Source organism: Volvox carteri, assembly GCF_000143455.1.
Source record: "Volvox carteri f. nagariensis unplaced genomic scaffold VOLCAscaffold_97, whole genome shotgun sequence".
Lineage (NCBI taxonomy): Eukaryota > Viridiplantae > Chlorophyta > Chlorophyceae > Chlamydomonadales > Volvocaceae > Volvox > Volvox carteri.
This window is the reverse complement of record NW_003307640.1, coordinates 223,890-241,880: the sequence shown is the minus strand read 5'-3', so window position 1 is coordinate 241,880 and position 17,991 is coordinate 223,890. Positions and strand designations below refer to the sequence as shown.

Below are 17,991 nucleotides of genomic sequence, written 5' to 3'. Positions count from 1 at the left end.
GGATGGTCGAGAGGTCCACATCTGCAGCGCTCTTCGCAAAGGTGCTGCATGTGTACAGATGGAAACACGTCCAGGGACGAGTTAATGACAATTCACAAGGCGGCAATACACTAAGAAAGCCACAGGCGTACCTTCGTGTAGAAGTGTTTGATTTTCTAGTACTCTGTGGACAAACTTTCGAGGCGACCAGAGCAGCATGAAGTGGTGTCAAGCCAATGTCCCCAAGCAACTGCTTTGCGTCAATGTCACTAGATTGGCGCAATAGGTTGACAAGGTCGTCCATATGGCACCTTTCCTTGGACAAGGCATCCTCCAATTGGCGCGCGGTAAACTGACTTAGATTGTTTGCCCTGGCAAACTTATGTACTCCAAACTCATCCACTGGACGATGCTGGCTGTATTTTTTGCGTGGGCGATCTTGTCGCCGACGGGCGATGTTGTCCAGGGTGTTCCGGTCAAACTCGTAGGCGCCGACCTCATTGCCGTTGTCCATGGACATTGTGTTGGAAGGATACGTTAAGCTTTAGACGCAATGAAGAAATGAAGAAGCGCTCTTTCATAGTATGAAAATTGCAGAATCTTCATGCAACTTTTGAACGACCAGGGTGAGGTTTTGATTTTGTAAGAAGCTATAGAATTCCTTTATTTTTTCAAGGTAAATGAATGCTTATGTATTTGTCCGTTAGTAGCGTAAAGCTTTGAACACTCTTTGTACGGCAGATTCGCCACAATGTTTTGCCTGATTGCGATGTTGCCTGAAAATTTTGAACTTTTTGATTTCAAATTGCTTGAGACCTTCTATAAAATGGTGCCTCAAAACTGTTTACTGTTTGTAAGCCCAGTGGACACAAATGTCTGTCCATGTAGCCAGGACGACCCGAAGGGACCCTAAATCAGAAGACAGAGACTCGTTATCTCTTCTTGATTACCATGAGGAGTCACTGTCACTTGGGAATCTACTCGCTGCTCCCCCACTTGTGGACTTCGAGGTTTCAAATGGACCGGCGGCCCCTCGTGTGATACCGGCGCATCAATACAACCTCCGCTCGTGTAGCACGAGATCAAACAACAGTGCTTCAGTGGGAAACCCTTTCAACGCGAGTCCCACTCCGGCTGATGACCATGTAGCTACCTCGACAGAGCAGGCACACCCTGGGCCGGAGCGTGCCATGTTATTAGCTGTTGAATGCATAATCCAGCAGGCAAAGATATTAATCTCAAGCAGTTCATGGTTGCACTGCATTGCAGCTGCAATGTATGCCACACATGCTTACATTAATTGTATGTTGTGAGGCAGCTGCAGATGACAACATGGTCATTCTTGCAAAGAAACATCAAGCCTAATTAACTTACAAGACTGCCAAAGACCACACCGCCAGCTAAGAGCACAGGACTGTCCTTGCCCTCGACAATGAAGACGAACTTGTCATCTTCATTGTTTAGAGGCCCTAAGCTCTTCTGCAAGTATTCCAGGTGCGACTGTGAAGACTGGTACTTCTCAAACTCCTCTTTGTCAGCTCCAAAGGAGTTGAATCTCAAAGCATCTGCTGGCAAGGCATGCACATATGTCATGGTTAGTAAGGTCTTCAGCTGCAGGTATGATGTATGCAGGCATGTATCTTTCATGGTATGCATATTTGAGGTTTCAATACAAGCAAGTTGAAAACCCAATAACCCCTAACTATAACTAAGTCTCTCCTCTTATCTCTGCATTTACACATAAGGGCTAGAATGAATTTGCAGCATACACAGTAGCAGGACATTGAATCCCCCAAAAAACAATTGTAATACTTTTTTCAAAGTACTCCTAGTACTCACCCTCCACATTGGCCTGCTGCTGTAGATTTCCAATCCACTTCTTGCGGTTGTTCCATCTCTCAACCAGGGACTTCCGGACATGTGCGTGTATGTCCTGGTCGGTTGCTTCTGAGTCCAAGTGGAAGCCAGCCACGGTTCTGTCTCACCCACCCAGCGTAACCATGAAGTCCTCAATCTCCTTTTCAGTCTGTAGTCAAGCATGAGCACCCATGAGTATTGAGTGACAGTCTTTCAAAGATGAATAATTCAACCCTGCCCCAAACTTACCACTTCCAAGTAGATCTTGGATGCTGAGTTGAAGTCGTCCCCATCTCCTTCTTGGCTATCCCAGCTGTTCTTCCTCTTCTGGGGGTTTGGGTTGGCAACCGCCTTAAAGGCTGCCTCAAGCCCATTGATTTGGTGGCACCACATGTACCATCTTGGGCTTGAATCTCTCCTTGAACTGTAGATTCATTAAGCCGTGCAGTACTGCACAGTACAACACTAGTGTTGTACCTCTCAGTAAGGAGAATTTAACATATAAAACGCAGCAGATACACAAAACATCCTCAACAAGTGACTGGAATGGTTGTGTTTTTGTATTGTAACAACATCACGTTTAGTCTATATTTTCACAGTAAAGCAACAGGTTTCTATGCTTACCATTTTGAGGCTCACCCTGTTGACCTGCTGCTGGTCAAGAAGGTCTCTCTCCCTGAAGCCCATTTCGTAGAGGGTGCTGAACATGTCCATGGTAGCCTTGGCTGATCCTGGACTGTTAAAAGCCGGCTTGAAATCCGACTTCCATTTGTCATATGCTGTGTAGAACAGCTGGAACGGCCTACAGCCGATTTCAAAGCCTATTTTTGCAGCCATATCCTGAATCTCCACTGGAATGCCTTGAAGGCCAGGAAGGTCACCTGGACTAGGTTCAGGAACGTTCTGAATAGCCTCCTTCGATAATGCGAAAGGAATGGGTAGCAAAGAAAGAGGGATTCATGCTTGACAAGTAAAGCAAGCAAGTTCATCAGGATAATCGGCGGTGCAAAAGGTCACAGCTTTACCGTGCGCTCATGTGCTGTTTCGAATTCACAGTATTCCTCGGACTCTTCAGTGGTATCATATCCTGTAATGGCTGTGACCTCTGTCCTACTGTGCCGTGATGTAGGGCGGACAAGATCGACCGCCGGCTGCACTGCTTGGTCGATCCTTCTACGAAGTCGGCGGGATTTCAATCCAGTGCTTGTAATTTTGTGGGGCTGGGGACGTGAATGCAAAATAGGGGGGTCCTTGTGAAGCAGCTGCCCGCATTTCCAAAGCACGTATGGTGTTGGATTGTAAGGTGCCCAAGTACGTTTGCGAGGAAGAGAATGTGGCCAGGCTGGAGAGGAAAGTGCAGTGGCATATTGGAATGTGAGATTAGCGTAAGCGAGTTACAGGGCGTTTGGCGCACGGGCGAATTTACGTGCAAATCTTTCACCGTAGCATCAGCATCAGTTCACTTCTTGGAACGAACATCAGCATAGGTCCAAGCCCTCTCTCTTGGAGGGATATGCAAACAAACATCCTGTTCTAAGCCAACAGCGGCGTCCATGTCACCGACAAGGCTCTAAACGTCTTATCTGTTCTTATGTTTAATTAAGTTTATGTATGTTATACTTTGCGCAACATTGTAATTTGACTTTACTCTGAACAAGGTGTTGTATACGTTGCACTACCAAAAACGCGACCGTTTGCTTGCACACAACTGCCTCTTCGCCAGACGCTTCCTCTTCCCGCGGCAGTTTCACGAGCCCAGTCTTGCAAGCTACGACGTAGGCTTTCGGTGCTTTCAGTTACTGCAAAGCAGCCACGCAATAGTCCAGCCTGCATGCCGCGTGCGGCTGTGGCCAACATGCCCACCTGCGCAACGCGCTGGCGCACCTCGTCCTTTCTCCAAGAAAATTTATATACACTTACACACGCGCATTTTGCGAATCGAAAGCGCGCATCCGCGCGGCAAAATTCGCTCCTGGCTTTTTTGGACGATGTACGTCCCGTTTATTCGGCAGAGTACGACCGCTCACATTTGTGCGAGGGGCTGCTTAAAGACCAAGCTCTGCTAACTTAGCTTCGTTTCTGGCTATGCATGTAGCACGCTCTTCCTCAAGGTCCATCGATGATCGTAATGATATCGCAATGTTGCCTATATGAATGACGAATGTAAGCAGGATGTACTCATTAAGCAGCCCCTCGCACAAATGTGACCGGTCGTACTCTGCCGAATAAACGGGACGTACATCGTCCAAAAAAGCCAGGAGCGAATTTCACCGCGCGGATGCGCGCGTGCGAATCGCAAAACGCGCCTGCACAAGTGTATATAATTTACCTTGGCGAAAAGGCCGAGGTGCGCCAGCGCGTTGCGCAGGTGGGCACGATGGCCACAGTCGCACGCGGCATGCAGGCTGGACTATTGCGTGGCTGCTTTGCAGTAACTGAAAGCACCGAAAGCCTACGTCGTAGCTTGCAAGACTGGGCTCGTGAAGAGGCACTTTTGCAAAAGGAAGCATACAGGACCCTGTTCCGACTAATGTCAAAATACAAACTGACGCAATAAATATAACATACACAGAATTAAACAAAAGAACACATAAGTCGTTCGGACCCGTGTAAGTAACATGGACGCCGCTGATGGCATGGAACAGCTGTTTGCTGCGCATGCGGCCGTGCCTGCGTTAGACGTGTTGCAGCAGCTCCGGAAGGACGTCAGCCAGCAGCAGGCTCAAGCGCTGCTGAACATTCACCGGGAATGTCTTCAGTTGAGCATGTGTAGTTTTGGTAGTTTTGCGCACGGAAGCCGAAGTGCAGCGTCTATGCAACATTGCCAACATATCCGGTACGCGAGTGCTGGCTTCCGAGCACGAAAGACCGGGGGTCGCATCTCAAGAATCAACCAAGCATGCATTTGCCTCTGCAGATGAAGACACAGCGCACTTCTGGGCGACGGGTGTCGGTCAGCGTTTACATGGTAAGGTGAGAACCAAGGGGCGGCATAGTTGTGGTTATGGCCGTGGTATATGAAAGACCCGCTCATCTGGTACGTGCCCACATTAGTCCGCCTCTATTCATTGACGGGTGTCGGTTTACGTGGGAAGGCAAGAAACAAGGGGTGGCATAGGTCGGCTCATGGCCGTGGCAGTGGCGCACAACCTCTCGTCTGGTACGAGCATTAGTCGCGTGCTCGGGTGCATGCTTGGTAGCGTGCGTCTTCACCCATCATGTTGCCTGTTCTGGCATGTCCGTCCAAGTGTGACGACTTGTACCTATGCCTTATTCTTCGTTACTACAACTTAGCAGAGGACCGACGCGACGTGTACTGTAAACGCGCTGATGTTGTTGTTGTTCTTGTTCCAGTTGTTCTTGTATACGCGCGCGACGACAAGACTGCATGTACATTCCGCCGTGCGCCAAACGCCCTGTAACTCGCTTCGACTAAACTCACATTCCAATATGCCACTGCACTTTCCTCTCCAGCCTGGCCCCATTCTCTTCCTCGCAAACATACTTCAGCACCTTCCACATCAACATACGTGCTTTGGAAACGCGGGCAGCTGCTTCACAAGGGCCCCCATATTTCTGGACTGATGTATGAAGATGTGTACGGCGTGATTGCAAGCGACCTGTACCAATGAGGCAAACCGTTCATGGATTTCGAGGTGTAACTTATTACAGAAAAGGTTGTCGCATTTGCATGACTTAGGCATTTCGTGAATGTGGAAGGGTTCTGCAGGCCAAGACGACCCCGAGTGCCTATGCCCCGGAGTGGAAGTTGGCTAACGAATTACTGCGAGGCCAGGAACACCAATTGAGTTAATTATTGCTTGTCTTTATAGCTTAAATTCTGCGCAAAGCGCACATACTTTGGTAGATTGTAACTGCGACGGCCGGACAGAGGTTACGCATTTTCATAAAGCCAAACGAACGGGCTACAGAGACTTCATAGCTAAATCAAAGTTATTGCTTTAACTAGTATAGCAAACAGCTTCACGCGCGGGCACTCTGACGTCGACATGGCCGATGATGATGACAGGACTTCTCGCTTTGTACCCATCCAAAAGCACCGAAAAGCATAGGATTGTTCTGTAATATAGGGTAGGCAAGGCATTGCTTGTTTTTCATCTTGTTTTTGTTGTTAAGCAGCTCTCAAGCAAACGAAATGCAGGTACGACTGCCGAATAAAAATTCCGTACAACTCCAAAATGCGAACGCCACGGCCGGCCGCGCAAAGGTCAGGTCTCGAAAGCCGAGAATGCGGGCTTGACACGTATGTGCGTAAAATTCGCGGGCGAGCGAAATTCGATCGGGAGCTGAAGCGGCTTGAATATCATGCCCAAAATGTGAAGCCCATTGGCGAGCCGCGCAACAAAGGGTCTGACCTTTTCAAGAGCCAGGAGTGCTGGTGGGATAGATAAAGATTATGCGTGTGGAAAATCGCGGGCGGGCTTTGACGGACGCCAGATTGGCTGCTGTGAGAACCGGCTAGCGGGATGCCCCCGCTACTGCGAAACGCCACAGCGTGAAGCAGCGTGAAGTCGAGCGGGCGTGTCCGCAGATCATTTGGCATGCAGGAGTGCACAGAATCATTGAGCTGCTTTAATACTGGCTGCTTGGAGAAAATAAAACAATAATTCAACAATAAAACAATAATACAAACAATAATACAAACAATAATAGATAGGGACAGTCGGGGGAAAAATAGGGTTGCTTTAACTGATGAGCTGCTGAAATGTAGATACAATAATGACAAGATAAGGAACTTCGCTTGCATCGTTTGATGAGAGACATGGCGACAAGGCAACGAAAAACAGGCATGAAAAGTATGGACCTCACAAGCGCGGTACAGGCATGGGCAACGTACAACGCCATTCCGGCAACCATGGTGCTGGCGTTTGTGCGTCCGGAATGGAGTCCTGTAACGGCGCGGAGTTTCCTGAACAACAACAAAAGGTCATTACACCTGGGTACATGCAGCTTCGGCCGGCGAGGCAGGCCCTTGTTAGCAGTGCGGTGTACCGGAGACATGCAACAATTGCTGCACGTTGCCGCCGTCCCAGGTGTGATTCGCCACGTGCTCATGCACAAATGGGTAATTGCCTGCCTGGGTAGCAGATAGCAAATAGCAATGAAAACACATGTGACCTCGTGAAGCGGAGCGTTACATCACGCAGGGAACAAAACAGATGTGTTTTGGCGTTCAGAGCTAGGCCTGGCGATGAATCCCAGCGCAGATGCCCCCCAAAGCGGCGACACACCTACAGCGTACGAACCTTCCTGCTGCCATGCTAGTCCCGGCTCATGTGGGTGCGGTGGGTCCGCCGAGGCCGGGGTGCCAGTGGCAACGCCGTCAGCCATGGCAGTCCTGGCAGAGCCACATCAGCTTCCACAGCACCAAAATCCTATATTGCAGGCCCAGCCTTCAGGCACTGAGGCTATGGTACCGCGCCGTCGCCGCCGGCAGCAACACGAGCAGCACCCCACGGCGCCAGCATACTTTGGCCTGTCTTGGAGGGGACTGGGCAGAGTGGCCGGCATTGGCAGGCGCCTCAGGGCATGGCAGACAGTGACGTCCACTCTTATGATCGGTGCACTCGTGGTGTGTGCCGTGTGCGGGGTCTGCACGTTTCCGTCCCGAAATGAGAAGCAGACATGGGCTACCGTTACTGCCCCAGACAATGCTGCCGGTATCCCACCCTACTCCTTCCACAACTCCCTCCATGCCGGCAGCACCACAACCCCCGATGGCAAGTGGCACCTGTGTCCCTACTGTGCGGCCGCTTTTCACAGCAATAAAGGCAGCAACGAGCGCCTGCAGCATCTTGTGTTCCTTCCGCCCGACTACACCAAGGCGGTTGTGTCGTTGGACCCTGTAGATCACATGCGACTGGCGCTGGTGGATGTTGGCGTTGGCTTTTTCCAGGCCGCCTTTGGGTACTTGGCCGGCCGCCTTCGACAGCAGCACTGCATGGAAGCACTGATGCTTAACTGGACTCCGGATGCAGAGCGACGTGTCAACAGCCTACCCGCGGCGCTGCAAGAAGTGCTGGGCTGGAGTGTACACAACAATCCGCTCATTATGCAGTTCCTCACCGTCGCAGAGCAGGTTCCTCCCAACCACCCCCTCCCATACCTGGTCCCCGACAGTGTGCGCATGATTGCTGCCAATGCCCAAGCCAATCAGCCCTTGGCGCTGGCAACGGCGGCAGCTGCAGGAGCAGCGAAATCCTTGCTGTCCGTGGTGGTGCCTGCCTATGCACGCCCCGACCTGAAGCACGCACCGGTCATGTACACAGCCGGCACGTTGGTGCCACGATCACCCACACGCCCCCATGTGGACCTCAACGTCAACGCCGACGGCACTCCTGCATCACTGCAGCCAGGCGTGTCTGCAGAGCTGACGCTGTTTCCGTACCTGTTCCCATTTGGGACGGGCGCCTTTGAAGGAGGTCACACCCTGGTGAAGTACTTGGCCTATCGTGCAAAGTGCCTGTTCAGTGTGTGGACGTTGTGCAAGCCGTACCTCTTGCTCATGTATGTTCTGCGGCAAAGTGCGCGGCTACAGGATCCCCGTGTTGAGGTGGGTGGGCTGCAAACCAATGCCACGCTGCATCATGCACATCACATGTTCTTGCATGTACGGCACCCCGACGCCTGTCGTCCACCCACTGCAGGCCGTCATGGAGTCTGCGCTGCTGGAATACAAGGCCCAGTACCCAACTGCCACTGACCAGGAAGCCGTCCGCCACGTCCTCAAGCACAAACTGCCCGCCACGTTGCCCAATACCCCGGCGTGGCACCGCAGCAACCTGCAGGACTTGCTATGCATGGTCGATCGCTACGGCATGCCAGCCTTTTTTTTAACGCTTACCACAGATGAAGTGTCGGAGACTCGCTGGCCCGAGATAGACTCCCTGGAAGCCAAGCTACACGAGTAAGTGTTCCACTAACGCACAACAATGTACAAAGCCGGGCTTCTGTTTGGGAAGGCGTTTCGCCTGACTGCATCAGTGTAGCAAACCACCACTGGCACCAACTGAGGCACACGGGCGGCAACCACTCTCCGTTTCGTTCTCCCCACAGCTTCTGCACGGGCTTCACCTGGCGCGACGCACCCGCGGAAAACGCATACCTCGCCCACAAGCGTGTGCAGGCGTTCATGTCCAAGGTGCTGAAGACTGGCCGCAGCTCCAAAAAGACTGGTGGTGTACTAGGACAGGTGCAGCAATGGGTGGTACGCTACGAAGTACAAAACAGACACAGCCTGCATGCGCACATCGTGCTGTGGGTGCATCCAGACGACGTAAATCGCGTGGCTTCCGAAATTGTTGCGTGTGTACCTGCGGCCTACCTAGGAGATGCATCCGTACCGTCGTGCCCCTATGGGGCTGGCCACTGGGAAGTGCCGCGTGATCCTCAGCAAGCAGCCCTCTTTCACCACGTGTTGCGCAAGCAGATGCACACCTGCACGGCCGCGGGGGCAGCCGGCTGTTGCCAGTCAGGCACATGTAAATACAAGTTCCCATGGGCTCCCTATCCAAGCAGCACCCCCGCTATCGACCGCACAACCTTCCGGTATCAATATTACCGCCCCACCTGGGCTCACCGCAATGTGGTACCTTACCACCCCACGCTTGCACTGCTGTGGGGGGCCCACTTGAACCTCCAGCGAATTAACTCCGCCAGCTGGTCTTTCTACGTCCTCAAGTATGCCATGAAGGTAGGGCGACTATGCGTGTATGGCTAGCACATGTTGTGCATGGGTGCACACCTGTCTGAACAACAGCAGCTCAATCTGCACCCGCCCTTAATGCAGACCGAGCCCATTGGCAACATAGACCTTGCGGAAGTATCGCGTGTGGCCCTGGGTGTAGCACCTGCTGGTGAGGCAGGAGCGTCCACTCGCTCCACATTTGTTCGTATGGCATCGGCATACCTGGCTGCCAGCGTCATCAGTCCGACCCTCGCCTTTCTCACTGCCGCCAACATTCCCACGGTAACCATGTCAGCTGCCGTTCAGTACATCGATTCCTCCCCGCCGACCATCTGCACACGACTTGTGTATCGCTCCAGTCGCAAGCAGGGTCCATTCCACATCAGTGCACCCCCGGTAGAAATATACTGCCTCCGACCGATTGAGCTCGATGACATCACCTTCTACAACTATTTCGCTACGTACTGCGTCGCCAAACAAGGCGAACCCCCACGTGGGGGAACACTATGCGGAACATCCCTAAATGGCCAGCATGTGTTCAAAGTTGCTCAGCCACGCCTTGTCCGGTTCACCGATGCTAACCCTGCTGCCAATCCCGAGGCCTTTTTCTACAACCTGCTACTCAAGCATGTGCCTTTTCGCCACGAGGACACCCTGCTGTCAGCAAACAACAACTCGGCCACCTACTACGAGGAATGCCAGCTTCGAGGTCTCATCAGCAATGTCAACAACCTGGCAGACTGCATCTCAGCGTAAGTCCAGGGGAACCTACGCCTCTTTCTGTGCTTCCAAGTATAACTTAGTGCTTGCATGGCCTGCCACCGCCTCAGGTATGCCCAGTACCACCTGTACGACAGCGATCATTGCCACACCCTGCTGGCTACGTTACTGTCCAAGTACAGCCCGGATGAAGACCTGGACCTCCTGGGTGACGACTTGCTAGACTCGCTGGTGGGAGGACCGCTCCCAGCCGCCCCCCCCCGTCCACCCGGCATCAACCCTGCAAATGCGGAGCACGTGCGACAAGCCAGCAAGGCCGCAGCTCGTGCCGTGGCCCTTGCTACAGAGTTTGCCGAACACGATGAGCAGCCTTTCACTCCGCAGCAGCAACTTGTGGTAGATACCTTGCTACAGCAGCATGTCGGCCTGGCTGTCGTGAGCGGGGGCCCAGGGTGTGGCAAAACCTTCCTGGTCAGGAAGATGACACGTCTGCTGCAAGGCTGCACCGTGCATTTGTCCGCCAGCACCGGTGCAGCCGCGGTTCGACTCAGCCGCTTTGCAACAACCAACCACATGGCCTTCAGCCTGCCCATTGGACGGCAGTATGGCAGCAGCAGCATCAGACCCATCCGCAGTACAGATACACATGTGCATGTGCTGCAAACCGCCGACGTCTTCTTCCTGGACGAGTTCTCCATGACGACGGGCGAACAACTGATGCACATGCTCATCACGTTATGGCACGCCAGCGGTGAAACCAGCATTGAAGACATGCTGAAGCGTTACCTCATCGTCCTGGTGGGGGACCACGCGCAGGTGTGTGTCTCTGCCACACCCCTCCACCAACCCATCACGCACTTGACAATCCGGCTGCCCTCACACATTAGCCTAGCTTGTACAAAATGCAGTGCGCCTCTTCTTCCTATTCTGCAGTTGCCACCCGTGTGCCGGCACCAAGGCGGACAAGGAGCCACAACCCCGGCGCCTGCCGTGTGCACCCAATGCCATATCACATCCTGCTGGTACTGGCAGTTTGCCACACGTTTGCACCTTGAAGCCTCGGTACGGCATGCTGCTGACCCTGCATTTGCGGCCTTCCTCGATACTGTCCGGGTGCGGGCCCCTACCCAAGTCGAAATTGACACCGTTTTTGGCGCGTGGGCGCCTACCAATCCCCACTTCATTACAGCCGCCGAGGTGGCGGCACTGTGCGACGGCACTACCACAGTTCTGTGCACCCACCGGGAGGATGCCATGGAGCACAATGTCGCCATCCTCCGACAGCTGGAAGGAACCCTGGTACAGCAGATAGTGCCCTGCCCCCTCCACCACAACGTACACGATGCAGATGCGGCGCTGGTGCTGGATGCTTGGCTACAAGAGACAACGTTCCACACCTTGCCGTGTGTAGCTGTGGGTGCACGTGTGTGCCTGACAGACAACGTCGCCATCGCCCGCAGCGCCGCCAACGGAGCCATTGGCACGGTATTGGCCCTACATCACGGCGCAGATGGCTATGTCGACAAGGTTCAAGTTCGGCTGGACAGCACAGGCCGCACTATCACCCTTGGTCGTACCCTGAGCCACTACCGCATCCTCAACGGAGTCAAGTACTTCAAGTCCACCTTTCCGTTGTCCTTGGCCTGGGCTATGACGGCACACAGAGCACAAGTAAGCCGGGCGTACAGTTCACAAAACACGGCAATGGGCAGGTCTCAAGTTTCCGTCATCGTGTGTCAGACCCGGCATTATTCATATGCCCAGTACCTTGTCTTCCTACCTGAACCTCCCTGCCTGCTTCCTACTGTGCACTAGGGAGCCACCTTGTCGGGCCAGACCATCATCCATGCCCGAGATGTGTTCGTGCCCGGACTGCTGTATGTCATGCTGTCTCGTGTCACTGAAAGCCGCTTGGTAAAGGTGGTGGGCTGCTTGACACCTACCCTGTTCAACCCCGTACAAGTACCGGGCTTTGAACCACCGCATGCCGCCCCGGAGCAGCCACCAGCTCAGCCCATGCCAGTGCCCACTGCTCCGCAGACTGAGCGACAGGTCATCCTGGCGACCACTGACGGGCAGCTACATGCGGAACTCATGGACTTCAACTAGGTTGCAGGGTTGTACATGCTTGTTGCAACGGGCTGTGAGCAGCAACATGACACCCTCACTCGTTAGCTATGTCGCTAGGTCGCTACCCAGGTCGCTAGGTCGGACACATTTCACTGACGATGCGGCCCTGACACGTGTTGCCGTGAATGTTAGGTGTTTGCTGGTTGCCGGAAGTACTACGTGGTGTTCACCCAAAGTGCTCGCTATCTCGGTGTTTCCTATCAGGCACCATGTCCTTTTACAACAAGACTCCTTCCTCGCTTCTCCTTGCCGCTATTCTGTACCACAGCTCCATGCACGCCGTCGGCACCCCTTGCAGATATTAGTACACATGGGGTCCAGATGGTGCCCAGGAATCGGCTTGCTCAGGCACCATCATTCGTCTCACACACCTACCAGATATGGTATCAACCCATGCACATGCCCAACAGTCGAACTTCACTTAGTAGCCGTAGATCATGACGCCAAGCACAAACATCACATGTCTACTACCGACATAGTCCTCGGCTTGAAGTCCGTGTTACATTCCGAAGCTTTCCGAGCCATTCATCGCTGGACGACTTGGCAGCGCTTTCATGCGCCCTTACCATATCTACTCGGAATTCTGTGCGTGAAAATAGTACGTGCATGCTTACATGCTGTGTAATAATATAGCTACTTCCCGGCAGCGCTGTCCCCAACGCTCGGACCGTTCCTGCTGAACACCGCTTTCCACCACATACTAAAATAAAACAATCCACCCATACAGTGCCCTGCTCCAGCCCATGGCCGCTCTGCACACTCCACAGTTCACGATTACCCAAATGTCTCGCTTCATACAGAGCATCAACCACTTACTCCCTGTACATATCAGTGCTACTTTACATGCTGAGCGATCGCGACTTTCTCGCTTGCCGATCATCGCAGTTTCGCCTTCCAGTATGCCTTCCGCTGTGTCGCACGACTTACTGCAGCGACTTTCGTTCCATCCTCTACAACTCCGGCAAGGCAGCGCTAGCAGAATAAGTGCGGCGGCAGCTCCTGGGGCCTGTTCGTCTTCACCAGACAACGAACAGCCACTTTCGTATATTGCCTCACGCGCCCTTTCACGACATTACCACACGCTGAAATTTGCCGTTTGCACGCAGCACTTCTAGTCCTTCACTTCGCATTCCTCATTCCATTATACACTGTACAGTTACCAAATAAAACAATACCGCACTTAAACATGGCCCCTAAATTCCGCCCCTCAATTCCGAGCACATCAGCACCATTTTCTCTGTCAACGGGGGCAGCTGTTCCACCACCTACGGCTTCTGACGTGCCACGAACAGCGCCCACGGATATCCACGCCTTATGGGCGCAACTGAAAAGCGCTTCGCCAAACGGCGGTGGGCGAGATAAAGCCGCAGCAAGCGGATCCTGGTCCGCCGCTTCAAAAGCCTTAACTTACAAGTACGTGCCGAAGCAGCATATTCTTGCACAGCATTAGCAATGTCCCTGTCATACTTACAGCTGCGCCTTCCATACTTCCTTTCCTATCCCAGTCCCTTCACTATTTGGCCTTCTCACCTCGCCAACTACCTCCTGCAGGCAAAAACTCCTCCTTTCAAGCTATGGTCTCCATGACGAGGCAGCCCTCTTCCAATCATACACAAACGCCGAATTCAATGCCGAACTGGAACGTGCGAGGAAGCACCGTGCCGCGTTCGAGTTAACCTACGGATCCAAGCCCGCAACTAGTACGTTCTCGGTCCTCGCCCTTCGCCTGCCGGTCTGCCATGTTAGTCAGTACATCACAAGATCCTGCGCATATCTCCCGCAATAATCCATACTGCCCACCATTCAACTTCGCATGACCTTCCACATTCCTCCTTCCCACCCACCGCAGCGGTCCTGTACAACATAACCAAGCGAATCCATGATGGTGACATGCCAGACTTCCACACTGCGATGTACGCCGACATCATGAAGCTCTGGATTACATCTGCGGGCTCACTGCGAGCCGATACGGCCATACAGCTCATTTATGACTTCGGCATGGACGCGGCCGAAGTCCTTGACTCTACACAGGAATTCGCGGTGTCGGTTCTGGAGGCAGCCACCAAAGCCCGTGCAGATGGCAAACTGCTCCCCTTCACAGCACCCAAACGCCCAAGATCACCATCCGACGGGGCAGCAGATTCCGGCAACACCAGCCGCGGAGTGGGTGCCTCCACAAGCACATGACTATACACGGTCACATGCATCGACAACGGCCGTATATATGTCGGCCAATCCGTCTGTCCTAGCCGCCACTACCATACACATGCAAGAACTCCCCCCAAGCGGATGCAAGCGGACGCGGCAACTTACAAGCCCTTCAACCTGCACTTCCGCCTCACTCTAGTCATGTCCTGCTGCAGTCGGCGTGTGGCAGACATGATGGAGGAGTACTACATCGACAAACACAATGCCCTGGGACCACACGGCTACAATATCGCGCCTGGCGCGCCACGTGCATGGCCAAGACTGCATGCATGCATCGCTCGCAGCAAGTTCTGTACAGCACAGATAACGCGGGATGTGTCCTTACCTACCGAACCGCAATCGACATGACGGTACTCTTGCCGTGCAAGCCTTCCAACTGACATACCTACACTCCTCAGCTCCTCATAGCCACTTGGCCAAGCTGCTTTACTTTTGGTTTTTTGCTTGACATATCAGCCTTGCGTGAATATGCCTTCCAGATCCATATCACCGGTTGCCCTGCAAGCATATCATGCTTTGCTGCAGAGCTTTCTTGTGCACGGCTACTTGTACATATCCGGTGGTCACACCCCGTCCCGTCTGCACAACGTTGTTCCTCTTGTCCGTTAAGGCGGGCTGTCACTGCTGCCGCTATACCTTGTAAAACGTGTTCCGGTTCCTTTTCGTCCTCATCATCCGCTTAACCACAGTACTTATTACAGGTCATCAACACACTGGCGCAGCCTCGCATCTTCATGCATATAGGCGGGCTGTACTATACACACGAAAGCAAGGTTCTTTTCCGTGGTCAGCACTTCCTCTTTCCGTTGGACACCGTTACCTCCTACTTCCTGTCGGTCTCACGCGCACAGCACTGCTCCACCACATCTCTTTGTCCACGTACTTACATCGCGCATTCGTCTTCCTCTGTTCCTTTTCAACAAGCCGTAGCCCCCTTCGCCTTCCAAACAAACGCATTCGCACTTCACCCCAGTCCAATACGGCAGCCATCGGCTATATCTACAGTTCATTCAATCCTTCCGTAGCCAAACCTAATAATACGCGGCCAGCTGCTTCACCAGATACCCACAATGATTCGTAAGGCCCGTCTTCTTCGGGCCTCTCAGTCCTTTTCTCTCTTTCATTCTTTGTAACAGAAAATGGCATTTACCTATGGAGCAACAACTAAGCCCCGGAGTGGAAGTTGGCTAACGAATTACTGCGAGGCCAGGAACACCAATTGAGTTATGGCTGGTTGCATAACAAATTGCGGGATGCGAGGCGAAGTGCGGTCTTGCGTACTGCTGAAGTCGCAAGTCGCAAGTTGCAAGTCGCAAGTTGCAAGTCGCAAGTCGCAAGGAACACGCATAATTTCTATTATAATATTCTATATACGCGAATACGTACGTGTGCATACTCAGTTTGTAGAGCGGATCTCAAAATGGGAGAAGTATTGAACTGTTACTACTACAGCAAACAAGTGCGCGAACGTGTTTGCCACCTCTATTTCGACGAGGGTTACACGCAAGCGCAAATAGCTGAGGCTTTCGGGCACAGACCTTGCGAGAGGACTGTGCATGCTATCATACAGTCCTACGTGGCGAATGGCGATGTCCTGCCGCTTAGAGGACAAACAGGAACACGCAAACTACGCAAGTTTGATGAGATCGCTGCACAGACGCTGGTGGAGCTGGTGCAGGCCGACGACCAAGCAATGCTCTCCCATCTGGCCACCGCTATGACAAACTTACTGGGCACTCTTTGGAGCGTCCCTGATATTAGCCGTGCATTGTCTGAGCTGGGTTACGTCCGCAAGAAGGTTTTTACCAGGGCATTCGAGGCACGGGAATCAGTTCAGCTGGCATATCGCGAGCTTGTGTGACAATATGTTCAAATGGCCCAGAAGCCTCCCACTCTGTAACAATTCAATTCAACTTCGTGAGCTTGTGTGTGTGTATGTATGTGTGTGCGTGTGCGTGTGCGTGTGTTGCAAGTAATTGACCCCCAATGGCATACTCCAGGCCGGTTCCGGCCCGGTTCCGACCTAACGGGTCCAGTTAACGAGATGGGTAACCGGTCGGTAGGATTACCGGGCGAACCGTTATCCGTTAACCGTCCCCAGTAATCGGTAACCGATGTCGGTAACCTGGCATGAGCAAAAATGCATTTCTGATTGCAACCAGTTTCTTTGTGACAATGCCCATTGTCACAAGGTTCATGCCCACGTGTCACAACCCGACAAGCTTGAGGAGGTTAAGGCAATGTGAATGCCGGGTGACAGGGGTGACAGTCTTGTGCAGGCACATTTGGAGACTAGTTTACACTGAGATTGGGGTGATGTTGGATTAGAATACTTGCAGTTCATGAAATTGAGGAAATGTGTTGCATAGGCATATCCAAACGTTTCATAGGGACGTTGTTTCGCCCGTAACAAACTTGTTACGGGCGAAACAAACTGGATTTCCACAGTCCCACCACTCAAAGAGCTCCCCACACCATCGCAAAGTCCCTTTTTTATTACAGACACATGTAACAAGTTGTCATAGCTTGAGATTGTCGATATATGACTGCTGGATTGTGACCAGGCCATCTCCTTACATGTCTTGCTGCACCAGCATGAGCAGTGATCCCTTCTGTTCAAAATTTTCAGGCAACATCGCAATGAGGCAAAACATTGTGCCGAATCTGCCGTACAAAGAGTGTTCAAAGCTTCACGCTACTAACAGACGAATACATAAGCATTCACTTACCTTGAAGGAATAAAGGAATTTTATAGCTTCATACAAATTCGCCTATCAGCAACTCTCCCTGGTCGTTCAAAAGTTGCTTGAAGATTCTACCATCTCCATACTATGAAGGAGCGCTTCTTCATTTCTTCATTTTATCTGAACCTTAACATATCCTTCCAACACAATGTCCATGGACAACGGTAATGAGGTCGGCGCCTACGAGTTTGACCGGAACACCCTGGACAACATCGCCCGTCGGCGACAAGATCGCCCACGCAAGAAATACAGCCAGCATCATCCAGTGGATGAGTTTGGAGTACATAAGTTTGCCAGGGCAAACAATCTAAGTCAATTTACCGCGTGCCAATTGGAGGATGCCTTGTCTCAAAAGTTTGTCCTAGCATAGCTTGCGTAGCTAGTATTGCCTGGTTTTAGTTGTTGCATGTAAGCTTGTGAGTTGGTGGCCTGGTTCATGCTTATGGGCGACAATTGAAATGCCGGGACAATGACTTATTAGGGACAATGACATGGCATTTCACGCCCTCAAAGCGGGAACAAACGCTAAAACTAAATAAATACATAGTTCTAAATCTTCTACTAAAATTTTCCTGCAGCGTTAGAGGCCTTTAATTAATATTGGCGAACGATGCTTCCCGCGCTACCGGGATACTCCCTATGGCA

The 17,991-nt window shown here is 52.4% G+C and overlaps 2 protein-coding genes across 2 annotated transcripts in view; one reads left to right on the top strand and one right to left on the bottom strand.

Moving 5' to 3' along the window:
• VOLCADRAFT_108190 (uncharacterized protein) overlaps positions 1-3,032 on the bottom strand; it is a 4,727-nt gene extending 1,695 nt beyond the window's left edge. The window contains exons 1-6 of the mRNA XM_002958523.1: positions 2,862-3,032; positions 2,461-2,751; positions 2,086-2,260; positions 1,969-2,005; positions 1,819-1,926; positions 1,353-1,544 (exon numbers count right to left, since the gene is read on the bottom strand). Coding sequence (XP_002958569.1) covers positions 1,353-1,544; positions 1,819-1,926; positions 1,969-2,005; positions 2,086-2,229 — 481 coding nt within the window. The 5' untranslated portion in view covers positions 2,230-2,260; positions 2,461-2,751; positions 2,862-3,032. The remainder of the gene's footprint in view (positions 1-1,352; positions 1,545-1,818; positions 1,927-1,968; positions 2,006-2,085; positions 2,261-2,460; positions 2,752-2,861) is intronic.
• A 10,548-nt stretch (positions 3,033-13,580) lies between these two features.
• VOLCADRAFT_108189 (uncharacterized protein) lies at positions 13,581-16,516 on the top strand (the record flags this gene model as incomplete). Its single annotated transcript, XM_002958532.1, has 5 exons — positions 13,581-13,807; positions 13,946-14,094; positions 14,244-14,557; positions 15,292-15,434; positions 16,208-16,516. The coding sequence occupies 5 exons, from the start codon at positions 13,581-13,583 to the stop codon at positions 16,461-16,463; spliced, it is 1,089 nt and encodes a 362-aa protein (XP_002958578.1). The 3' UTR covers positions 16,464-16,516.
• Between the last annotated feature and the right edge of the window lie 1,475 nt (positions 16,517-17,991).